Source organism: Beauveria bassiana (genome assembly GCF_000280675.1).
Source record: "Beauveria bassiana ARSEF 2860 unplaced genomic scaffold BBA_S00005, whole genome shotgun sequence".
NCBI lineage: Eukaryota > Fungi > Ascomycota > Sordariomycetes > Hypocreales > Cordycipitaceae > Beauveria > Beauveria bassiana.
The window spans coordinates 1,146,865-1,172,434 of record NW_007930840.1 but is presented as its reverse complement, the minus strand read 5'-3'; the positions used below and the strand labels follow the sequence as shown (position 1 = coordinate 1,172,434).

Genomic DNA, 25,570 nt, shown 5'->3' with positions numbered 1-25,570 from the left:
CCAGTAGCGAGATCTGCTCACGACTAAGCTTGACACAGACTTTTGTTAAAGAAGAATCTCGTCAGGGCGTCATTTGACTCACGGCAGATGGTGCTGGCCTTTGCCCCTCCAAATCGGTTCCGTTTTCTCATGTGATAAGTCAAAGCCGAACGGCGTGGCAGCAACAGAAGTCCTGGGGAACAGAAGCTGAGTCACCCGCAGCGTCAGCCAATCATCAATAGTGGCTTTGTTTCGGGAAACAGGGGACCAGTAAATAAGAATAGCCGGGGTAAAGAGGAACTGGCGGCGGCCAGAGATAAGCGTGGGGTGATGATGAGATTGCTCTTGTGCGGGTGCGTGTGTGCGGGGGAAGCGGCGCGCTCTGAATGACTACCGGGGTCAACCACACAAAGTCCAACAATACCGAGATCGGAAAGACGCGGGAATAGATGAGCGTTTTTTTCTCATGGGTCTCTAGCACAGAGCTGTGTACTCTGTTCATATGACGGATAAATTGTAACATATTACGAGTGAACAAAAGAAGAGATTCGTGGTTTGTGCTGCAGAGAGCAGAGTCAGAGCTTGTAGGGAGTCACTGACCGTATCAAGTATTCAACATCGGCGCTGCCTGACAAGTGCAATGTGCAGCGATGCATCTCGGGACAGAACAAGGACCGGTTCAAGCCGGTGTTAGTTGAAACAGAAGCGTAGATTGCCACATAATTGCATGACGTTGCGGGAATATCAAGCCGGGCAGGGAAGGCAACTGTCGACTGACGAATGCCGAGCAATGTGTGCGTGAACGTGGCATGACAAGCCACGTATGATCTACTGCCGAACCGTTTTCGCTAAATCAATGTGGCATGGGGGTAATGCCAATACTGTATTACTACTGTTCAGTCGCTGCTCTGCTGATGGATTACGCTACCACGTGTAATCTCTGGCTATGCTGAGGTCTGAATGTGTCAGTCGCAAAAGCCACGACTCCATGAGAGGGCGCGAAAGCTTTGTAGACGCTTGAGCAGACAGTCAGAAAGTGCAAGCCCAATGGCACGTTAGAGCGAGCAGGGAGACGAAAATGAATCCCTGCAGTGCAGACGCGGTGCTGCCACACGTTGGACAACTCTCGGGTGCCAGCAACTTGCGGTCTCCGTTGCCAATGTCTCTATGCTGATGCAGGGCGAGAGGAGTGTGGGCCAGAGAACCCAGATTATCGCATGCCCTCAAGCTTCAACGGCAGCGAGAACAGCTTTCTCAAGCGCGAGCGGCTGGGACAAGCCTGCTGCTGGTTTGGTGATGGCATTATGCTCGACTTTGACGTTGGTGAGCCAAAGCCTTGGACGTTGGGGAAGGTCCACTGTGGACAGAGGGCGTGAAACTAGCACGGCTTGGGGGCGCGTCAGGGGCGCATGAGAATTCCCCATTTTGTCGGATGAAGTCGGAAGCTAGAGTTGGAGAAATGTGACATTTTGGGGTGGGCAACTTTCGACGCTCTTGCTTGCTCCGTATTCGCGGCAGAGCTTGTTAATATTAGTTTTGATGCCAAATAAGCTGCATTTTTGTGGTACGGGCTGACCATTGTGCAGAATCAGGAGACGCAGGGTCTGTATTCAGGCGACATGTGTTTGATTTGCCGCGTCGCAGCGAGGTTGCGCCGTGCACTCGGCGTATGGTGGGCAAGCCGTGTTCGAATAAGAGAAATGCTCCTTGCGATATTTACTGGAGAGCACACCGCTCCAAGGCGATGCTTTTTCTTGTTCCTGGCCGCACGTCGCACAAGAAAGCATTGGCGTCGCTGTGCAACGGAGATGACCCCAATTTTTGTGGAAAGGCTTCTCCAATTGCTAAATAGTGCAAAGCAATACTTTGGTTGGGCTGGGCAATTGTTGGGCGGCGTTCGTCAGGGCGTCCTAGGCGAAGCGAAGCGCAGAGCAATTCTCCAAAGGACGGCGGGTCCGCGCTAGCGAAACGGACCCCGACACCGGAATAAGTGCTGTAATGAATGTTTGCTCTAATTAGACGATGACGGTGTTGAAGCTTGAAGCTAGGGCCGGGCTTGATATAGGAGTTTCGAAGTTGTATAGGAGAGACAGACCGAGACGAAGGATTCGCCGTTCGTCAGAGATGCATTGCTAATAATTGTGGCAAGGAACGAAGGACCAGTGGTTTAGTAGCAGAAGCCCATCCCAGCTCTCCAAATCAGGCACAGGGCAGCCATGCGGTAGGCCTGTGGAGCATCGGGAGTATGTAGATGGAACCTGGACGAAATAAGATGGGTTTCGAAGGTGCAAAGAAGGAAGGAGAATTTTACCATCGAATGGAGCGCCCTTGATGGGTAGTTGGTCTGCTGGCAGCATTTGGACATACAGAGAGGGTCCACGTCGACGACCAATTGCCTGTCGAATCGGGCCTGTTCAGGAGTAGGACGGGAGCGGCTTCAACACGGGAATTGTCAGACTGACAGCTGCAAGATGCTGCTCCCATGTCGCAGGCTTCCTTTTCGAAACGCTGATGGCGGGATATGCCATGTATGCCATGTTTGCCATGTTTGCGATGCGGCTAAAAGCTCCGGTCGCCACGTATCAGCTACCAAGCACCCGGCATGGTGCTCCGGGGCGCGAGTGTTTCGTCTGGTCGACGGGCGCAGGGGGTGGCGTCGAGGGGAAGTAAGGGCCAGGTCTGGGATGATGGCGTGAGCCTGGATATTATCGTGCCTGCCAATGTTGATGATGAAGTGATGCTGAATTTTGATGCCCGACGGCGCTGAAGAACCGGGCACGCAAACGGAGGCGCCGCCAGCTGGCAAGGGAGAGCAAACGCCAAAGGGGAAATATGAAGAGGCCAGTGCTTGAGTAGTGAGATGAGCCGTTCAAGGAACATTACGGTTTGACTTGATTTATTCTACTGCGGGTGTCAGCGATGATGCTCCTTCTCTCTTCTTTACCAATTGTTCAGATTGAACCGTGTTCCGATTGTTTCAAGGAGCCCTCCGGCCATGCACCGTCGTCGGACACTGGAGACGGCCGAGTGAAAAGGCTGGTTAGGCCGGGACAAGTGGAGCGTGGGGGAGCTGCCATCGCAACTACAGTGGCGTCTTGGCCCTTTTTTTGCATTTCCGCCTCTTTGTGCCGTACCTTTTTCTTTCTTGTTGTTGGCAAATTTTGTTTTGTTTTCGATGCGCACCCTAAAATTGCAACTGCCACGTCGGCCCGGCTATCACGGCCTTTTAGTCTCGGTAAACATTTCGTAGATGCCAGGTAGAGACACTGTAGAAACTACATGGGGTATGCTGCCAAAAGAGGTAATACAGAGTGGTAGCAATGTCCAGGGCCATACGGCCATTGTACAGGCTGCAGAGGGAAATCAGAGACAGGAACTGTCAGGGCAGTCCTGGCAAGCGAGACATGGGGGGAGGGGGTGGCTGGGGCTGACCAGCTGAGGCACCTAACAAGATACTTTGTAATACGTGTGATGATTTAATTCGAGGTAAATTTTGGGCTGATAATCGTATTATTTGCAAGTTTACATACATACGCGAAAGGTCTTGATCGTCGTTGCAGCATCCGTAGAAAGGTACCAGGTACGGATTACTGCGGCTTGTAAGCTCAGGGTTAAAAACAGCACACGACATGCCAGAACGTGGTCAAAGCAATCATTATGAGGACAAGAGTTGTTGAAAAAATTAGCGAAAAGAGTTATGTGGATAAGATCATTCTAATTAATTCATTGTACAAAATAATAGGACTCCATTCTTCTCCAAATGCTTGAAATGAGCAAGCTCTCCCGGAGCCGCCCGTCCCTAGCCTGTCGCGACTTTGCCCGGCTCCCAAGTACCGGTACTTGAGCCTGCAAAACACTCACGGAGAAGCGCCTCTATAACCACCACGGTAAGCCGTACATGAGACTCCATACACCAACAACTTTCTAACCTCACCCCCCTCGAAGCTTCTTTGTCGTCCTTCTCCAAATTTACAAGTGACTCTTTCTATTTCCTTTGTGCTTTCGGAGCTGACTTTTGCTCTGCTGGTATTCGTTCCCGCTTCAATAGTTAAATAAAGACTTCTTGCTTTGGGGGTTGGCTGCTCGGCCTTCAACGATACATTATTATACTCTCCTCGTCCCGCGCGCTCTCCCTCGCAACCTTTTTCACTTTTTCCCCTCCTACAAACTCGCTTTCACATCTTTCGAAACGCAGGACAAGGAAATAATACACTTTCATCTACACTGGCACTGCAACTCTTTTCCTGCGGTGTCATCATTGCCATCGTGCTCTCTGCTACACTCGACACGAGTCAATACGCGCGTGATCGTGTTCCTGAAACGTCGCCCAGACGAGATCCTTCGACATCATCCTCGACCAGCAACTCTTTAGGTACGCCGACCGGTCTCTTTTTGCCTCGATTCCAAAACAACCCTCATCTCTCATCCCTCATCCATGTCCCATATCCTCCCGTCTTCTCCTTGTTGTTCCTATTCGTCCCGGCTGGCTTGTTGAGGGTGCCATTGGGGGGCTTGTCTCTCTCTCTCTTCGCCACCCCCCCCCCCCCCCCACCCTCCCGACCGGAGGTCAGCTCAACTCTTACTCCAAATTTTTCTGGATCCCCTCCGATTGACAGCCGCTCTGCCTCACTCTGCCACCGCTGTCGCTTCCACGCACAATTTTTTCCTCACTTCTTTTTTTTTTTTTTGAATTTCTCCCCCAAGTTGTTCAAACGTCCATTCTGGCTTCGTTTCTCGCGACCGCACACCCCCTCCATCCCAAAAGCTCGCATTGCATCTGGCCTCGACCATCCTTGACCAGGTAGCCCCGTGGCGTGTGCGCTATTCCGCGTCTCGCCATCTGCAGCTTCAGCCAACTCCTCCAACACGGACCGTCCCTCACTGCTCCCTCACTCTCCCTCACGGCCTTGACGTGGCTTCGCATTGTTCTCCTGCTCCACTTGTCACCGTCTCCAGCTTCATATAACTTCCATCCCCCGCCCGCGGCGTCCCAGAGTCATGTCAAGTTCAAGATTCTCTGCTCTAGCAACCGCTCTAGCAAATAGCCCCATTGCTCGTCGATCCTCATTCCCATCGCGTGCATCTGCTCTGCCAATGGCTTCATCGTATCCCCTCAGCACAGACACGTCCGACATTGCCACTCCTCGCTCCGCATCCCTCTCCTCCATCGACTCCAGAAAATCTGGTCGTTCCATTTCCCGATTCTCTGTCCGCTCCGCATCGCAAACATCCACCTCGAGACTATCTTTTTCCGCTCAGAGGCTGACGCAACGAAACACAATGAGTGCAGTGGACATTTCTGCAATCCAAGAAGCCATGAAAATGACAGCTTTGGATCAACACCGGGGCTATACCCAGGACCGATTCGCCGAAGTCAAGCAGACTCAGCCTACCCAGTATATTTCCGAGGCTGCTGCCGCTGGCTACCAAATCATCCGCGAACCTCACTGGAACAAGGGTATGTTGTTTTTCTCATCGTCGCTTCGTTGTCGCCGTCATTGTGCTGGACCTGCTTGTCCTATTGAGCTAGGCCCTCAGCTGTCAGCCATTCACCGCTCACACACTTCCGATTAGGTCTTTCCTTTACTCCCGAGGAGCGTGTCGCCAAGAACCTGACCGGCCTCATCCCTCACACCATGGAGAGCCTCGAGACCCAGAGCATCCGCGCCATGAAGATGATTCAGACGCGCCAGACCAGCATTGACAAGTACCTCTACCTGTCAAATCTCAAGGCCCAGAACATCGACCTCTTCTACCGCCTCCTCATGGACAACATCCGTGAGCTCATGCCTCTCGTATATACACCCACCATCGGCGACGTTTGCCTGCAGTATTCCACCTTGTATACTCGCCCCGAGGCCTTGTACATTTCCATCAAGCAACGTCGCTCCATCAAGACTATGCTTCGTAACTGGCCCTGCACTGACCCCGAGATTTGCGTCGTTACCGACGGCTCTCGTATCCTCGGTCTCGGTGATCTCGGCGTAAATGGCGTCGGCATCTCCGTAAGCTCCAAGCATCCAACGGTTGTCTCGTATCGCGCGCTAACACTTGCAGATTGGCAAGCTTTCGCTCTACACAGCTGCTGCCGGCATCAGCCCCGAAAAGACTCTGCCCATTGTCCTCGACACTGGCACCGACAACGAGTCCAACCTCAAGGACCCTCTGTACCTGGGTCTCCGCCAAAAGCGTGTCTCCAAGGCTGCTCAGCAAGAATTCATGGATGAGTTCATGGATGCCGTCAAGGAGGTCTATCCCAGCATGGTGGTCCAGTTTGAGGATTTTGAGAGCGAAAAGGCCTTCAATTACCTCGACCGCTACCGCAACACCCACCGCTGCTTCAATGACGACGTCCAAGGTACTGGTGCTGTCGTTCTCGGTGGTTACATTGGCGCCGTCAACCTGTCGGGCGTCCCTCTTGAGGACCAGCGCCTCGTCTTCATGGGTGCCGGCTCCGCCGGTGTTGGTGTCGCCAAGCAGCTTGTCGAGTACTACACCAAGCGCGGTCTCAGTCAGAGCGAGGCCCGTGACCGCTTCTGGCTCGTAGACACCAAGGGTCTCGTAACCAAGGACCGTGGTGACCACCTTGCTGAGCACAAGCAGTATTTTGCCCGTACTGACAACCAAGGGCAGCAATTCCGCACGCTTGAGGAGGTCATTGAGTATGTCCGCCCCAGCGCTCTTGTCGGTTTGGCTGCCACATATGGTGTCTTTACAGAGTCGTGCATCCGTGCTCTCAAGCACTCGGTCGACGGCGGTGGCCCCAACCGCCGGCCCATCCTGTTCCCTTTGAGCAACCCTCACACCAAGGCCGAATGCACCTTTGAGCAGGCTGTCGAGTGGACTGATGGCTCCGTCATCTTCGCCTCTGGCTCGCCCTTTCCTTCCCTCACCGTCGCGGGTCCCAACGGTAACGAGATCACATATCACCCCAACCAGGGAAACAACGTCTATGTGTTTCCCGGTCTTGGTCTCGGTGCCATCCTGGCTCAGGCCACTCGTATAACCGACGAGATGGTGTACACTTCAGCCTCTGCTCTGGCCAACTGCTTAAATGCGGATGAGCTTGCCAAGGGGCTCATCTATCCTCGCATTGAGCGTGTGCGCGAGGCCAGCGTCATCATTGCCCGCGAGGTTATGAAGGCCGCACGCCGTGAGGGTGTTTCTACCCTGCCCGAAGAGCTCTGGAATGAGTGGGAGGAGTGGGGTGACGTTGCCCTGACATCGTACATTCGCCAGCGCGTCTATGAGCCCAAGTCGTTCAACGACGCTAACAGCAGCCGCCTGTAAATGCCGGATGTAGTTGAAGCGTTGATGTGAAAACCGGTGCGAGCAGAGTGATATAATGCGAGGTTATAACGGATTGGCGTTGGACATGTTTTTTTTTTCCTCACACGGCCAAGAAGCCATGTCGCTCTTTCTGAGCCTTTTCCAGTGCAATGTCTCGATGACACTACCATTTCCCATCGCGGAATTTTTGTTTTTTCTCTTTCTTTCTTTTTTCTTCTGCTGGCATATTTGAGCGTGGATTCAAAGCAAGCAGGACATGGCGAGCATTATCCTGGTGGGATACTGGTGGAAGCCATCGAATAGACTCGGCCAATGCCACATCTCGGTTGACTGTTCTGTTGCGCATGTGATGGTGTAGACATAGTTTGAACGAGCTTGCTGACGGCAGGTTTTGCACTTGTAGATTTCCAAAGTGAAAGCTGGTGATGTCGACACAGCTGGCCTTGCCGAAGGTGGTGGGGGAAACGTTGCTCTTTGTTATGGTGAGAAGATGCTTGGTGAAGAACAGCCCTTCCAGGTCTGCTCAAGCAAGAAGAGTCGCCGTTCCGCCTCGGATTCATGCATTGATTGAGTGGTGGCGTGACAGCTCGCTGTCCGTGCAGCCCCCATGTTCCAGAGTGCCGTGCGTGACGCAGGTCGCGAGTACGCCGTGATCCCCTGAATCGTTGTTGATCTGATGGCCAACAATACCGACATGCTCACTCAACCCGTTTCCAAGCGAGAGAGGATGCTGCAGTCGCAGTCCGGCCGTAAGTCCCCCTCCCCCCCTCCCCCTTCTTACCCAACCCAAGGATCTGCGTAGCATGCGAAATGGTCCGTTATGCAGGCCAGGACATATTTCCAGTCCAAGCCCATGCTCACCGAGCCGTTGCAACCTGGTCCTTGCTGTAATTTGTTTTAAACAAACTCTGCCGAGGAGAAGAACCTCTTTGCAGTTGAAGTGTCCATGATTTCAAAAGAGGGGCATGTTCCCCCCATGGGGTATGTCCCCCCTCCATGCCGTCCTTTCGATGCTTGGAGCATAGAGTGAGAGATCGCCGACTGGGATCAGTGAAAGCGGACATGAATGACAAGAAAAGATGAATGATTGAACCTCACCCATCGGGGATGAGGAGGAATTGGAAAAGTGGAAACATCCTCATACCAACAGAAAAGTAAAAGGAGGAGGAGAAGGGAGACAACGAATGGGAGACTGGGCATATCAGCTTTCATGGATGGTGGTTGTGGTGGTGGTGCGACAAAGACATTTTGGTTCGGCGGCTCGTTTTCCGAGGCTTCTGGTTCGGAAAGCCGAAAATCCAGCTCGGCGAAGGTTGGCAAGTCGTAGCAAGGATGAGTGAAAGGGGGGGATAAATCTGAAAGTACTCATTTATTCATGATAATAATAAATGAGAAACAATAATCAATTTTACTACATTCATGAATACACCGTTTGCATAGGCCCGGAATTTTGTTTTTTTATCTTTTTTAAAGTCTTGGGCTGGGGCCGTTCCGTTGGGTCCCCCCCGTCTGGGGGACGAGCAGCGAACGGTAAGTAGGGCATTACCAAAAGCCGAAGCGTCATCCATCCATGGATAGCAAAGGTCCACTCGTAAAACGAGGGTGTCCTTCCTTTCAATATAATTCCCTACTGCGTAAAATAATACATGATCCAATGCATATATGTGACAGAAAATGTCTTGACAGCAATTTATTCTTCATCTTCCGGTCGTCCCTCGGCGAGTGTCCATGTCCGCGGACAGGCGACGGGCTTACAGCATGTAAATAGAGCTTCGTGCGCCTGCAGGCCCGCGGAATTACTTGCTCATTGAATATATCACTTTTCTTCTTTATTATGGGCAGCATGGTCTTTGGAGGGTCCGGCATGCAGCTTGCAGGATGCATCTTTTGCCGTCATGCATCTCGGCATGGACACAGCGCAGATGCAGCGAGCGTGCCCGTTCTTATCACGCATCCGCGAGTCCGGCGGAGCGACCGGAGAGCAGCAAGTCGGGGCAGCCGGGAGGATCGGGAGGTGCCTCACCGCAGCAGACGCCGTGAATACGGGTCGGTAAAGTGTTCAGTTTGCATGAGAATGGGCCGCATTTTTACACATCAGAATAGCGCCACAGAGGCGTCATCTTTACAGTCTTCGCAGTCCTGAACAATGTAAGCAATAATTGCGGCAGACAAAGGACATGTATGTAGCTTGTAATTACCGGGTCCAATATTCAACATCGTCACCTACCTACCCTATGATTCATTCATTGCCCAAAGCAGCCAGCTCCTCAGCAGGAGCCATTTCTACAGGGAGTAATGCGGCGTATGCACGAAAAAGTACGAGAAAAATCTCTCGTCTTTGAAATTCTCGCAAATGAATCCCATCGATTGGCTACCACCAATCACGGAGATGAAGGAAGTGGGAAGGGCTGACGATGACCAGGCCCTTCGTCCTCAGCCCTCCTACTGCTTCCCGCGTCTTCCGTCGTAGCCGCTCCTCCCGTCCCATGTAGAGCCACGCGGACCACCCAGATATTTTACAGACAGGGGGTTGAAATCAGCCCGCCCCCAGATGCAGGACGTTGTTGATTTCTTTTTTTTTTTTACGAAAAGGAGGCAAGCATCGAAATCAATGACTTGCTTCGCTGGCAATGGGCTTTTCTGCTTTGGGTAGCATGCCCGATCGGGAAGTATTTTCCTTTTCGTTGTATCGTGTGCTGGCGCACTACAAAGTGTCACTCACACAACTAGCGGCGTTTATCTCCTTGTGATTTAGCGAGATGCGGCTGGGGCTTGGGGCTGTTGCCCGGGGTTTCTGGGGAAAAGTCCGATCCTGGCACGCCGATCCAAGTTTTTAGATGGCCAAAGGGTTGGCGGTTGACATTGGAATACATGTGAATAGTCGGACGCAACTTGGCGTGGTCCAGCAGGGGGCGGGTTAAGGCTCTGTGCTTGACAAACGGACATTTTCTTCCTTGACTAGCTTTTTACTCGTTGAATAAACACCGTGCGGGTTTGTTGGGGTAGAGAGGCGGGGAAAGCGACGAAGCTTAAAGACCAAGAGAGATTACGAGATGATCTTTGACATGTGAAGAGGGCGACAAGCTTCGCCAACACGGTTGCCAAGTACATAGCCATGGTTCAAAACACTCCAGAAATTTCCCCAGGAGGACGACGTGCGGATTTCCCACTATTCAACGCCTCCTTCTCACACGTTATTACCCACCGGCGGGGGAGGGGGACCCTATTCTCCGTGGCACTCGATATTCAGACGGAAGGAACCACTTGATACCAGAAAGGTTTTCTGTTGGGGATTACGTCTTTGAGAAATATCGGTTCCCTGCTTCTGTTTTTTTTTCAATGCATTGCAGATCCTCGCCGGCAGCCAGTTGCATCCCATTGACGGTTCTCGAATCCAAGAGTCTGCAAAGAGGCACGAGGATTAATGTGACGGCCGCCTGGACGTCGTTGTAGACTATACATCAATTGAAGTGCGATTTCCGTGATTTCCTGGACACACGTCGATTCTCGAAAGAAAAGAGCCTCCTAAGTAGAGAATGGGAGGGACAAAGAGGTACAAATAGACACATAGCAACAGCATGAGGCACGGACAATAGCGTGTCCCGGAGCTCCGGGGGCTCCACCGGGACGCCGATGCCAACCATGACGATCTAGACTTGTCCGCAGTCACGGTCGATTCGATGAGAAGACGAGGCGAAGCGGACGACTCTCCGAACCACCCCCTGCTGTTTACGGACCTGGAGTAATCAATCAATCCCGCCTGAAACAAAGGTGACGGTATCGATCAAGTGTGAAATGGCGATTCTGAAAGCAGCCAGCTTGATGCGGTGCACTATATAAAGAAGCGTCATCTCTATGCCGTTTGTGGTTATAGTCACTGTCTCGAGGCCAGTTGAGGGTTTGACTGTCCAATGTATTGGATTTGGTCGTCTAGTCATTGGAAATGGTGCAGGCGGCGGAGCACGCTTGCAAGGAGAATAAAAAAAAAGTCAATTGTGAGGCAAAACCCACCTCCTCCGCACAAACACAGCACAAGCAGACAGATGTGTGCGGGAAGCGAGACTGAGAGCGCCAAGGCGGCGACTTGCGTAAATATTCTGGAGATGGAGGGGCACATTGGAAATCAGCACGTCCATATTCGTACGCGATGGAATGGGTCATAACGTGATGAATATTGTCCACATTCTGTCCTGTGCTTAAGATGACGGCTCTCGTCTCTCTCGCTGTGTCTCTTGTCTTTTGTTCCATTCTCTTCGGAAAAGATGATTCATATGCACAAGTCAGACGAGAATATATGCAGAGACTTGGACACTGCTGGTTGTTGCTGGTGAAAATTGCCGTCAATGCAGCACAGAGGAAGGAAGCATGAGAGTTTCCAGCCGCCGGGTTCCACTCTCCACCACGCGCGCGCAGAGCCTCATCATGGAGAATGGGGTATCCCTCTAATAAGTTAGGTTGGCTAGCTATTTCAAAAAGGGTAACCCATGAGGATCTGAGCAATTGCTTATGGGGCAGCTGGCAGTAAACGCTCTATTCGTACTCGTAGCTGAGAACGTCGAGACTAACTACGGCCGGCAGGGAGGCTAGACGAGGCGCTATCCACTGCCAGTTGCAACATTAATCAGCGGTGATATACAGCAAAAAGCGAAGCGCTGAAACTAAATATCATGGTAAGCTTTGAACGTGTAACGTGTAACGTGTGGCGGTTGCCGCGAGTTTGTTCCGTCTTGTTTAAAATTCACAAATATATATATATATATATAGAGAGAGAGAGGAGGGAAATCCGTTACTTCGCCAGTCGCCAGTCTTGGAATGTAATTGGTGCTTTTGGCCAAGGCCGCCTATTACTCTAATTCTCATGACGCCAAGGATGGTCGAGTGGCCAAGTGGCCAAGTGGCCAAGTAGAGTTTCCATTCGCATTGACGTAGGCAAAAAGGGGGATCGAGGCTGGACTAGTTGGCGCACATGTCAATTTTGGGCAAATGTCTGAGAGTCGCAAGTCATCTGAGACGGCAGAAGGCGTGGCCTTGCCCCAGGAAATCCTTGTCCGTTTGAAGGCCCGTGGTACGATGAAGCGACCGTAGCCCCAAACCTTGATGAGGCGATCAGGACAAATGATTCGTGCAAGCAGCCACCACCCCCGGATTCGCAACTGCCAATGCAGAACCTGGAGAAAGAATTAGGACATGTTTCCGTGATGATGTGCACGCATGCGAGATTTTTATTTGGACGCCTTGAGCGGCTTCTGACTCAACAGGTTCATTGTCTTGAGCAGTTGAAGAAACCGGCAGGGGCTGGTCAGCAGGGGCATACATAAAGCCGATATGATGATGACGATGATGGCATGTGGGGAACGAGCCTGCTCGTACTTGATCTGATGAAAGCGAGGTGTGGCTGCTTGGTTGTACTTGTTGTGGTAACTAACTAGTTAGGCTAATAAGAAAAATAGAGGTCTGGCGGAGAAGCCGGGGAAAAAAGCTGGGACAATTGGGGCAACCGATTTTGTGTGTAAAGTTACCTGACAACGTACCCATGAAACTAGCAAAGGCAGGTACCGAAAAGGAAGAAAAAGAAAAAAAAGGAAGGAAAGAAAAAAGGCAAGCAAGGAATGGAGCTCGCCGAGAGCAAGCCTTGACCTGTCCGGGTCAGAGTTCGATGGCGGCCTTTGAATCTTTATTATTTGGTGGCTCTGTGAGTGGCTCAGCGGCTCGGTTGGTGTTTTATTTTATTCGATATTTTTTATTATATTTTGGTTTCATCGGTTTTTTTTGCCCTTGCCCCAGGAAAAGAAAAGAGCGCTGCGGGACTAATAACTGACTGGAACGGGTCAGATGCTCAGGTGCTGTTTTCTTTGGTGTGACCCAGATCAAACGTCACCGTCAAGACTGCAGGGACTTGACAAGCTGTAGACAATGTCCATGGGAATCGTCACGCCTACATACTGACGCAGACCTGTGTGCTCAGCTACCACTGAAGGCACAAGGACGTACTAAAAAAGGACAAGAATTGAGCAAATAAGATAAAATAATAATAAAAATAAAAAAGGCAGTGAGAAAAATCTCATACCTCTGCCACCCCGCAGCCGTAGCCCCATAGCCCCGTAGCGCGCCCCCAGAACGCACCCGCTGCCAATACCAAGCCTTTTTATTTTATTTGATTATTTCTGCCCATTTCACCATTTTTAATCAATTTCTATTACTGGTAAACCTTTTTTTTTCTCTCCCTCCCCCCGCTCAAGCTAACTCATAACTGGTATTTAACGTCGCTGTTGCAAGCGTCGTCTCCACCCCGCCCGCTGGCTGACGGAACCATGCGGCAAGTACATGTGTAAGGTTCCTTGGGAACAACGGAGAAGGAAACAACAAGAGTGGAGGGCATACCATTCATTCGTCAAGGTGCACACATTGACTTTGTAGTTGCCTGTTGGCGTCGTCTCAGCATTCTCTTTTACAATTCGTGACCAAATATAATATTCCTCCACACCCCGTTCTGTCCCCCCCTCCCCCTCCACTCTCCGACCCCGGATTTCTTTTCCAAACTGCCGCCTCTGGGTTTGCAAAAAACTCTTCTCCTGATTCATCCTCATCTTCATTTTTCTCATTCTTCCTTTTTTTCATTTTACCCTTTCGTCATTGGCAGGCTTGGTCTTCATTTGCCGCCTATATTCCCGAAAGCTACAACTCACACACGCCACCCGTCTCACCCCTCGACGACATCATCTTACACCACTAAGCACTTACGCCCTGCCATTTTTCAGACTCTATTCGTCCCCCTTTACTGTGGACTGCGAATATTGATTGTCAGAAATTTTCTCTTTTCGCTGTAGGTTCAGGTCAAAGAATCGCCAATCGAATCATTGCGCATATTTTGCTCAGCTTCAACTTTGCATTCGCGACACAATCCGGCCTGGTCTTCTCATCAACATCCCTCATCGACAAGCCGAAACAACTTCCGCTTGTCTTTCCGCCTTTTCTGCGACAACACTTTCACAATTCCGCAACAAAAAATAGCGTCCAAGCTTCGTCGCAATTTTTTTTTCTTGAATTGTTTGTCTTGCTCAACAGGAGACGCCGACTCTCTTGCCCACCAATTTCTCGCCCTTTGGTGAAGCTCGCACCACCAAATTACAGTGCACTCGAAGAAAATCAGCGTCGTCTATTAGGCGAATACGCCTCTCTCTCTCTCTCTCCCTCACACACACAAACACACACAAACATGGCACCTACCACAGACAATAGCTCCATCGGGAGCAACTCGCCATCCCCGCCACCCTTGGTCAAGACGGAGAGCAACTCGGCCAAGAAGCGCGGCGGAGAGGGCGGCGGCGTCGTCAAGGTCACAAAGCGCAGAGCCGCACGCGCATGCGTCTCGTGTCGCGCACGCAAGGTCCGCTGCGACGTGGTCGAGGGCGCACCTTGTGGAAACTGCCGCTGGGATAATGTCGAGGTACGTCGGGACATGTCACGAAGGAGAGCACAATGAGACAATAGGGAGCGTCTTTCTATGGCTTCAGTTTGCTTGCAAGCTGTGTCTTAGAAATCCCCCATCTTTTACATCTCTGTGGCGCCAAAAAAAAAACACGACAATCAGCAAAATACTAACACATGTTATGCAGTGCATCGTCCAAGAGAGCCGTCGGCGCAAGTAAGTATTCCGCTTTACCCTTGCTACCCCAATCCCGATCCTTGCACACAATATCCCCTTACCCCAACGGCCACGCGTTTCCACGTGAAAAACTGAGAGCAGACAAGGGGAAAGGCTACCGGCCGTCTCTCGCATTACTGTGCGGCTGCCTAGCCTCTCTTACCTTTGTGGTTTTACGGGGCCAACGGAGGCCCGGAGAGACTCGATGATGGCGTCGCATCTCTGCAAAACGCTCGAATCGTTCACGCTAGCAACTTGGGTGGCCAAGCTTTCCCCAACCTTCCCCCCCCCCTTCACACAGTCCTGTTTTTTTTCTTACCCTCTTTATTACCCTGCGCGTTACTAGACACTTACTAGTACCTTACGGCCTCCGAAGCGGGGCGCCCCTCCGGGGTCCCGGGGGGCCGGGCTCACCTCACTCATACAGCCGCACAGAGTTTTTTTTTTTTTTTACTTGTCCCATGCTCCGATCCACTGACCCAGATTTTCTCTTCACAGGAAGAGCACCTTGACGGCAAATGCCGTGGGCCCAAACAGCCAAGCCGAGGCCCAAATCCGCTGCAAGACAGCCACCACCAACTCCAACGCCAATGGCAACAGCAACGCCAACGACAGGGCGTCGCCAGGTGTCAGCAATGGCTACGCGAATGCGGCCGACAGCATCACGGTCGCGCCCGTGGCTTCAAATGACCCGCGACGCCAGAGTACGGCGTCTGCGTTTTCAGCCACGACGGCCAGCACGGGCATCGATAGCCAGCTGCCCGGTTCCTTTCCCAACTGCATGGTGGACTCGCATATTCCCCATCTCATTTGTAAGTTTGATCAGCTTTTCCTCATTTGTTGGCGCTTGGCACTGCATTCTTTCCCGTTTACGTCACTACGCCATACACCGTGTTGGTAACTGTCGCATTGCCAACATCGTCGCATTGAATGGACGAGCAAATTTCAGGCCGCACATCTCCCCCTTGATTTTTTTAACCTTGAATTTTTTTGTTCAATATTTCAGCCCGCCATACTCATCCCGCAGCATGATTCCCCCCACCCACCCCCATGGGCACCCGTCTCTGCCCCCCCCTGCGCCACTTCGCATCATCCCCACTTTTCAAGTCACGAGAGCCAAGATGCATCAATGCTCGACATCTTCACATGTGAAAGTCGCTAGCTTGATTCAGTCTGCTGTTGCAGCCCCATTGCCAATTCACCACAACACCTAATCCGTGACGGGGAGATTCAATCAGAGACTGACACGCGCCAATCTTAGACCAACGCTCCGGATTTCGCCCAGACCTGCTGAGCCAAGCTTCGATCGACCCCAGCCAGGCCAGCCCGACCCCGAGCAGCTTCTGGGGCGGCGACAGCAACACCGTCAACCCCAACCGCCTCTTTGGCGACGCGGGCCTCGCTCCGGCCACGCCGAGCCTTGCTAGCCCGCTCGATCATTTCCAATTCCATGCCGCGCCCCAGGCCGCACCCCAGCTCCCGCCGTTCCTGCGCCCGCTGCCCAGCAAGATCACCCCCGAGGATGTGAGCTACCTTCAGATGAAGGGTGCCTTGACGCTGCCCGCCATCCCGCTCCAGAATGCCCTGTTGCAGGCCTACGTCGAGTACATCCATCCCTTCATGCCGCTGATGGACCTGCACCCCTTCCTCGCCATCGTCAACAGCCGCAACGGATTCAATGGCCAGATGAGCCTGCTGCTGTATCACGCCGTGCTCTTTGCGGCCACCGCCTCGGTGGATATGAAACAACTCCGCGAAGCCGGTTATACGAGTCGCAAGGCTGCTCGCAAAGCTTTCTTCCAAAAGACAAGGGTAGGCAAGCCACTAATGAAGGATTGAAACTGCGCTTCCCCGCATTTCATCCACGTTCGCTGCTACAAGGAGACCCATTACTGACATGTCAAACTAGCTACTGTACGATTTCGACTACGAGTCAGACCGCCTGGTCCTGGTGCAGTCTCTTTTGCTCATGACCTATTGGTATGAGACGCCTGATGACCAAAAAGACACTTGGCACTGGATGGGCGTGGCCATCTCGCTGGCCCACACCATCGGCCTGCATCGCAAGCCCGGTGCCAACTCCATGACCGACGGCAAGCGCAAGCTCTGGAAGCGCATATGGTGGTCCTGCTTCATGAGAGACAGGCTCATTGCCCTGGGCATGCGCCGACCTACCCGCATCAAGGATGAGGACTTTGACGTGCCCATGTTGACGGAAAGCGACTTTGAGATTCAGACGCTCGCGGACAACAACAACTTGCTGCCCCGTGACTGCGTCGTGATCCGCGACGCGGCCATGCAGCGCGAGCTAGCGACCTTGTGCATCTACAAGGCCAAGCTCTGCCTGGGCATCAGCCACATGCTCAAGACGCAGTACTCGGTGCTGATCCGCGACAACATGAAGCCCGAGAACACAACCAACAGCACCATGATGCTGTTTCCCAACAAGTTTGACAATGTCGATGCCGTCGACACCATTGACGCGGAGCTGCGTGCGTGGGCCGACAGCCTGCCCGAGTGCTGTCGGTATCGTCCGCTCAACGAGGCCGACGTCGAGGGTGGCCGTTCCACCGTCACCGTCCACCGTACGCTACTGCACATGGTGCACCAGACCACCATTTCGGCCCTTCATCGCCCGCAGTTCCTCCCCTCGTCGCCGACGCAGATGCCGACGACGTCGCGCCAGGTGCAGGACATGTCGCGCGTCAAGGTGCGCGATTCGGCTATGCAAATTACTCGCATGGTCACCGAGCTGCACGACCTTCGGCTGGAAAAGTACCTCCCCACGACGGGCGTGACGGTGATTTTGCCGGCCATGATTATCCACCTGTTGGAGATGAAGAGCTCATCCAAGGGCGCTCGCGAGCGGGCCACGGTCGGCTTCCGTCAGTGCATGCGTGTCATGGAGAAGCTGCGGGAAATCTACTCGGCCGCCGACTACGCCACGGGTTTCCTCGACGCGGCGCTGCGCAAGGCCGACATTAGCGTCGGTTCGGGCAACGCCGGGAGCAGCAGTAACGGCAGCAGCGCGGCAGCGACAGCGCTGGTCAACCAAATGAGCCAGATCAACCAGGCTGCGGCCGGGGACATGATGCCCAGCGGGCTGCCGTTTAGCCTGTCGGTACACACGCCGCCACCCGAGTCTCAGACGACGGCGAGCCTGCAGGAGGCGCTGTCTAGCAAGACGGCCATGCTACCTCCCAACACTGTCAATGCCGCGGCGCTGGAACTGTCCCACTCGCCGCCGCAGACCGACTTTGACGCGACGGGCCTGACGCCCAGCGCCAGCGGGGTATCGGAGGAGCTGCTGACTGAGGCAGACCCGATGGACATGGACTTTATGGAGGGCCACGACGAGTTTGATTGGAACGCGGTGGCGGGCACCGACTTTGACGTGGACCAGTTTTTGCAGTTTCCAACCGACGCTGGTAAGCCGGCTTCGGGCGAGGACATGATGAATGGCGTTTTTGCGAGCAACAACGCGACGGGGTCGACGTCGATGGAGGATGTCAAGATGGGCATTGAGGCTTCTGCATGAGCAAATTGTGTATATCGTGCTGTGCTTGGTTGGCTTGCATGTTTGTCTGGGTGTGATTTTACATGATGGCGTTTATTGTGGGGAGTTTTGTAATGTTTTATTCCCCGGCAGAGGATGGAGTTTTCTGATTTGGGCTTGGAATTATTTTTTTGGGTGGTCTTGTCTATATTGGTTTCATAAAAGGGAAATTTTCGGAGGATATGAAGTTATGAAAAGATGAGACGTAAAATGTAAGAATAGATTCTAAACTGGAATGGAAAGAATTTCAAAGACGCTAGAATTGGTCACGAGCACTCGTTAGGTGTGGTAAATCAGGTGGGTGAGAGTGTTGTTTTATTGTTGGAGTTGGGGAATTGAAGGAGAGTAGTCTGCTTGTAGATTGGTCTGCTTATAGTTCCAGGCAAACCTCCCCCAGGCACTCCTCTCACAATTCGTGCGGTAACTAGTGGACGAGCACCAACAGCATCTGAGTTCCAATAACTACGTCGTGCATCTTATGAGAAAGGTGAAATCAGACTATTGCGAGAGACGAGATAAACAATATAGCGTGCTTTTTGGATTTAGTAAAAGTAACGAAGAGCGAATGAAACAGGTCTGCAACTTGAACCGTATCAAATATAATCAAGCTACGGCTAGAGAACAATAATCATGACTCACGCGTGGTCTTTGTTATTATATTGAAGTTTCAATAAAAGCACGTGCGTTTGCAGGTCATAGAGATGTGGCGTCGCGTGGCAATTTGCTCTGCCTGGCGAAATATGCACGAAAATCAAGGAAACGGCCTTAGCTCACCCACCAGTTCGCGTCATCTGCGGATAAATCTGGTAAAAGCGTTTCTTCTCCTTTTTTGTATTTGTTTGTGCAGATGCAGAGGCCAAGAGGAGGTTATTGCGTCCATCGGTTCCGTCCGATTCATGCAGGCACCCGCTTGAGCTATCATCTCAACTGTTGTGCAATCAAGCCGCCTATCTGCATTAAAAGTCAAATTGACCCCCCCCTCACCCCCCAGATCTTAGCATGGAATGCAGATGATGGCTATTTTGGGGGAGGAGCACGATCAAGGGACTGAACAAATTCCCGTGAATTGCACTCAAGGTGCGGGGGACGAGGCGGGGGAAAAAGGGGGTATGTATGGATTGTCGCAAATGCAACCACTTTAGCTATTCTTCTCTTCTTCATCTATCTTCACAAACATGTTGTGCATTGTGCTACAGAAAACTGATGATCCTTTTTGAGACTACCCCTTTTTTTGCACTGGTACGGCTTTGCCATCTCAATTATTGACGGCGCGCTGCATTGTTGACATGCATAACGCGCTCCACCGATGGCGTAGTTAGCGGCTGCTCTCCGACCCCTGGACAGTGCACCCGGACAAGTCCCCCCCGCTGTAATAGAGAGGTTGTTGTTGGGTCAGCGAAAGCTGATGATTGAATTAGGAAAGAAATAAATAAAAATCGGGCTAGTATTCAAATCATTTGACGCGTAACTTTTGTTTGTGCGGGGGAAGCAAAGATAAGGGAAAAAAAAGGCCTGGCCTGCAACGACCAGACCGGCCCTGTTTGGTAGGCGGCCCAGACAGAGTCAGTCATTAATAAGTTTTGTCATTTAATATTTTCTGCCTCGTGTCCCCTGTCTGTTTCACTCCGCCATCACATCTCTTTCTCTCCCATATTCCCCTACCAATTTTTGTTCTCTGCATCAAAACCAGTCCTTCATTCATTCAATTTTTTTTTTCTGTTATTCCTAATTCGCCATCGTTATACAGTCTTCCTTTTTCTTTGCCCGATCTTGTTTGCTCGACTTGAACTTTCAACCCGTTGAATCCACCCGCCACAATTTTACCCGCACCAAGAAGATTTCCTGCCACGTCCAACTTGTCCCGCCGCCGTCGCCAAGTCTCTCCCGGTTTTTAGTCTGGGTGGCGAGACGCGTCTTAGCAAAATCGAACGAGCGAGCTACAAAACTTTGGACCACTCTTCTGTTCCTCGCTTCCTTTGATCAGACGATCAGGCAAGAACCTGATTGAAAACCAAGGAAACATCACGCAAGCGCCTGCCCCCCCCGCCCGCTCTACCTCGTACCCTTTTGGCGCGAAATTGTGTCTCGGGCCAGCTTGCTAGCAAAAGGAGACTACTGGTGGTCAATACCTTAATTGCTTTTTTGGTCTTTCTTTACAGCTGCCTTGCTGTCACTGGCGTGCATATCCGTCACTGGCCCTGACCCTTTGGATCACCTTATCCGCGGCATCACATTTCAACTCGCACGACACTAGTCAACTTTTTCTTCGTGGGCTCGCTTCGCAGAAGCTGCCCCTCCCACCGCGACGCCGTCATCTCTGCCCAACGACACCCGGACACGCCCTTGCTTCGTTGGTGGTGTGGACATCGTTCAGGCTCCAAAAAAAAAGAGCACATTTGGCGAAGCCAGGAAGCTTTGACATTTCCCTGCGAAGCTTTAGGCACTGCTGCGCTCCGTTTCTTGTTTTATTCCCCAGATAGCTGTTGTCGGCGAAAAACAACGACGTGCACCCGTTTACCTGTCCAAGCGATCAAGTCGACTGATACACCTCCGGATTCCTCTGCTCTTTTACCCCACAGGATCAGACGTACGCCCATCACGCACTTCTCAACTCTAATAGCTCCCGTCGTCACGCTTAGAGCTCAAGCTATTTTACTGCAAAGACTGCTTTTGTTTTGCCAGTGGCTGAATTGCGACTTCTAATTTGCGGTTTCAACTCTGCTTCTCGTTTCTTTCGGCTTCTTGACTATGTGCATATTTGGCTTCAACGATTGCATAGTAGCGACTGCATCTTCTCCAGGCCCATGAGTGAGCGGACATGATTTGACAGCCTTTCGCATTTACAACAACTTTCGACTGCCCGAGGCTTTTTCGAACACAGTGCCGAATTCTTTTAACGATTGCTTGCATTATTACCATACAGATCCGACACAATGACAACGTTCAACGACCGCCCATTGCTTTTCAAGCCCAAGAGACAATCTCTTGGCCATTCGCCGGCGCGATCAAAGCTTAGCTCCGACGACATACTTCTACATATTACGCCCTCCACAGCCGTCGAAGCCCTCATGTCCCCGACGGGCGCCATTCGCGCTTGCATGTCGCTCGCCTCCCCTGCCGAGCGCGAGTTCGCCATGCGCACAGCTCTCGCCTCGCAGAGAATATATGAATGGCTCACAGAGATGCGCGTCTGGACATGGCCAGATCAAGGTGGCTCCGCTGGCTTTGAGCGAGATGCGCAGCAGGTGCGCCGCACTCTGTTTGGCTCTTCCACAAGTTCCACAAGCTCTCAGCGACACCAAGAAGAAGTCTACATGGGGAGCTTGCCCCAGAACCAAGTCGCCGACTATGCCCGCCGCATAGAAGAGATATATCACGACATGGACCAGCTTGAGTTGGAGGATATAAAAAAACATATTCTGACCATCCACGTCATGCCAATATCACGATCAACGACGCCCGTGTCAGAGGGCGGCCACTACGATGCGGCTACGCCGTCTTACCATAGAATGGGCGATCTATCTGCTGTGGTGACCGCCATTGTCGTCCAGGCTCTCCCCAACATTGCCCGACTAACACGCTTACTGCAAATATGGACGATGCGCATCACGGTATTACAACACATAAATCCTGTTCTCGGCGCAATTGAGGATGCCGAGAGAATAATGGATGACGCATGGGAGCAAGTTTCGTTGCTCGCCCAGGAAAAGGCTCGTTTGGAGAGAGGCAAAGGCGAGGAGCCCTTGGAACCGGTACTTACCAAAGAAACATTCGGTCCCAAGAAGCGCTCAATCATGCGCAAGATCGCCAAGCCTGGCCGCACCCTTGACTACATGCTGGACTGCCTCGAAGGCCTCGAAGACACGCTCCCCGACCACTGGCTGGAGCGAATGGAAATGACCGAGCAAAATTTTGGCGAGTGGGCGGCTGTTGCTGAGCGCAAGATTAGAGAGATTGAGTGGCTGCGCAACATTCTGGACAGTCAAAATGAAGATCGTCTCAAGTCGCAGGATGAGTCTGCGTACACTGATCATGACACGACGGCAGACATCTCGATGCTGCATATCCAGGACAACCTGGCAGACAGGGTGGCTTCGCGTGACACTATCTCGCCAAAGCGAGTCATGGACAACCGCTTGTCGGCGCTCGCAGTGCTGGGACACCCCATGCCGAACATGGCAAGTGAAGTAGTAGCCGAGTCCGATACACCGGCGAAGCAGAAACGCACCTCAGATGAACTTGCACAGGCTACTATGAGCCCTGTCAAGGAAGAAGTTGAAGAAGAAGAGGAACTTTGCTTGCCTGAGCTACGAAGTAGTGTCATGGCCGATATTAGCGACCTTGCCGATGACACGGTGCTCTACGGAAGCCACTTTGACGGTTTGTCGAGCGATGGGCCCGAAATCTCGGCATCACCAACCGCATTCAAAGGACCTGTTCGCCGAGCAGAGTATTTTGACGACAGCCCGCCTAGTTCGCCGCCGCTGTCGCCGCCGATGCCAGATCAACACCAGATGCGTGATTCCGTCGTTCATCTCGTCGATAGCCCCCTGGTCAACTCTGGCTTACCCGAGTTTGATGACTCCATGGGTATCAAGAGCCCTCTCGACAGCTCCTTTATGGAGGACTATGAGGATACGTACTCGCTCCCCGACGCACTCCCTACGTCTGCCCTACACAGAGACAGCGTTGGCGACCAAAAGCTGCGCGATCAAATCAGTCAGATTATCGAGGGCATCCCAGCTAGAATCAGCCTCCAGTCTGATACACCTAATATCAACCTCAATCCGCCCGATCTGCAGCTGCCGCACCTCAAGAAGAAGCCCTCCAAAGATCGCTTCCGCCGCAGCGGATCGGCAGTGAGCTCTCGCACCGCGACGCCCTCGTTTACGCTCTCACCTGCCAAGGCTTTTCGCCCACCGCGTCCTCACCGTGGGCAGCAAGAGATTAAAGTTTATCATTTGTCACGCTCAACAGGTGAAGCGCCTATCAAGCTCTTTATCCGCTGCGTCGGACAAGATGGTGAGCGTGTCATGGTACGTGTCGGTGGTGGGTGGGCCGACCTCAGTGAATATCTCAAAGACTATGCCAGCCATCACGGTCGGCGTTCCGGCAAGCCAGAGGAGACCAAGGTCGAAGTGCGTGATGTGCCGCAAGTTGGTCGCTCCACAAACAACAGTGTCATCGCCCAAGCTTCCAGCCCGAGCAGCCGCCCCGGCTCACGACTTGATGATGTGTCGTCCGTCACCATCGCGCCGAGTACACCGGTCAAAGTGCGCAAGACCCGCCGCAGCATCGGTGCGTCTGGCAGCGAAGCCCCACGTTTCCGCCCCAAGACACCTGCAGCGACACTGCACTTCTCTTCGGTCGAGAACACGCCCGGGTCCGATGCTGGTGGAGGCTCTGCACGATCGCGTCCCGGCTCCCGGCTGAGTTGGGCAGAGGACGACAGCCCGTTCCTGGGTCTCGCCGGCCCCTCGGGCAAGAAGGTTACGATGAGTGACGAGAACAAGGCATGGGTGGAAAGCGTCAAGGAAAAGGTGCGTCTCGCTAGCGGCGAGCGCAAGATGCCGCCAATGGGAAACCCCCCGGGGCCGCCGCTGTCGAGCATGGCGGCGAATGTGGCGTCGGGTGCTGGTCCAGAGCGCTCGGCGAGGGGAACGACGCCCGTGGAGGACGCGAAGCGTTTTGGAGAGTTGGGCAAAGTAGGCGGCACAAAGAGGTTGTTTAGAAAGGCGGCGACGGATGGACGACGATCTGGCGCGGCATGAGTGTGAAGACGAGTGAGAGTGTTAATTATACCATGTACATATTGCAAGTGCTTTTTTTTATTTTATCTTTAGTGGCAAAGGGAGCGATGAAGAGCAGCATTCTATTGTATCTACTCGAGATGACGACATTATTTGGTTATTTGGAGCTTGAGCTACGGTGGAATATATCTTCATATCTTGTAACATTGACTGTTCATGGGCTGTGAGGCCCTCGAGCGGCGGCATCTCATAACGTGCCACTATCGTCGACGAGGAAGAATGAACTATTGTCGACTCACCTACGCCATGACAACACGAGTTCACAGTAACCCCCCTTGGTGCAGGATGTGAGCGCCCGGCGTCTACTGGAAGGGCAAGAAAGACGTGGAGGACGTAGACACGAAGTCAAAGACGGAGCGGTCGGCTTCTCGTGAGAAGAGAAATTGCACTCGAGGCTCACAGCTTAAACGAAAGCGCCTCCTTATAGGACTGTGCAAGAAAGTGATTATAACAGGTAGCACTCGTCGATATATTGAAAAGCACAGGGCAGGTTTGTTGGCCGATGATCGTGACCGGTTTCTTTTCTTTCATTTTCCTTTATCTTTTTTGTTGTTTTCAAGAAAACAACAAAAAAGATAAAGTAAATGATGTTGAGTATCACAAAAATCACAGACTGGCCCCATGCAAATTATTTTTTTAATTGCCCCCGTCCCATCATCGCCTGCCTCCAAGGTCTGTGTATCCCCATCAAAAAAAAGCGCCGAGCTGCCTGTGCCCGCCGTTCCCGCACTGTCAGCGTGTCCACCGCGCAAGGACGTCATTGTTTCACAAGCCATCCCATATGTACTCTTGGGCTCGTACCATGCTTGGCATGCGTCTTTTTCTATTATTAATACATGAATTTCGACCAACCTGGCGGAAATTAAATCAGGTTACCGTCGGTGGTTGCACGGCCTCGCGGATAGCGGACTTCCGTGCCGTGTCTCATTATTCATTGCAATGGAAGCTGAATGGTATTGATATTAGGGGGTAGCAGTAAAAACCTCAAGTCCAGGGCCTTTAGAGCCCAGGCCCAAGTGGGGCCAACAGCGGCAGAAAAGTGAAGCTGTGTTGCAGGTTCTCTGCAGATGCGCTATAGGTAATTGTTGGTTCCGTCAGGGAACGTACGTACGTACATATCACGGGTTGGGTTGGTTGGTGTTCTTGATCATGGTTGTTGTTATTAGGCAGGCCTCAGCCTGCAGCAATTGATCTAGGTACAAAAGTGGGTCAGACAGGGATTTAGGCCAATGAGAGGGCTGAATTTGTTGAGGCAGCTGGTGGCTGCAACAGTAATACTTCACAATCAAG

At 52.4% G+C, this 25,570-nt stretch overlaps 3 protein-coding genes across 3 annotated transcripts; all 3 read left to right on the top strand.

Annotated features, from left to right (window-relative positions):
- Nucleotides 1-5,073: 5,073 nt before the first annotated feature.
- On the top strand, nucleotides 5,074-7,269 carry BBA_02648 (malic enzyme; the record flags this gene model as incomplete). The annotated part of the gene is made up of 3 exons (XM_008597745.1): nucleotides 5,074-5,437; nucleotides 5,554-5,984; nucleotides 6,037-7,269. The coding sequence occupies 3 exons, from the start codon at nucleotides 5,074-5,076 to the stop codon at nucleotides 7,267-7,269; spliced, it is 2,028 nt and encodes a 675-aa protein (XP_008595967.1).
- A 7,216-nt stretch (nucleotides 7,270-14,485) lies between these two features.
- Nucleotides 14,486-18,452, top strand: BBA_02647 (cutinase transcription factor 1 beta; the record flags this gene model as incomplete). Its single annotated transcript, XM_008597744.1, has 5 exons — nucleotides 14,486-14,716; nucleotides 14,886-14,914; nucleotides 15,413-15,726; nucleotides 16,176-16,726; nucleotides 16,824-18,452. 5 exons carry the CDS (start codon nucleotides 14,486-14,488, stop codon nucleotides 18,450-18,452), a joined length of 2,754 nt encoding a protein of 917 aa, XP_008595966.1.
- A 2,951-nt stretch (nucleotides 18,453-21,403) lies between these two features.
- Nucleotides 21,404-24,241, top strand: BBA_02646 (GAS2 domain-containing protein; the record flags this gene model as incomplete). Its single annotated transcript, XM_008597743.1, has 1 exon — nucleotides 21,404-24,241. The coding sequence occupies one exon, from the start codon at nucleotides 21,404-21,406 to the stop codon at nucleotides 24,239-24,241; it is 2,838 nt and encodes a 945-aa protein (XP_008595965.1).
- Between the last annotated feature and the right edge of the window lie 1,329 nt (nucleotides 24,242-25,570).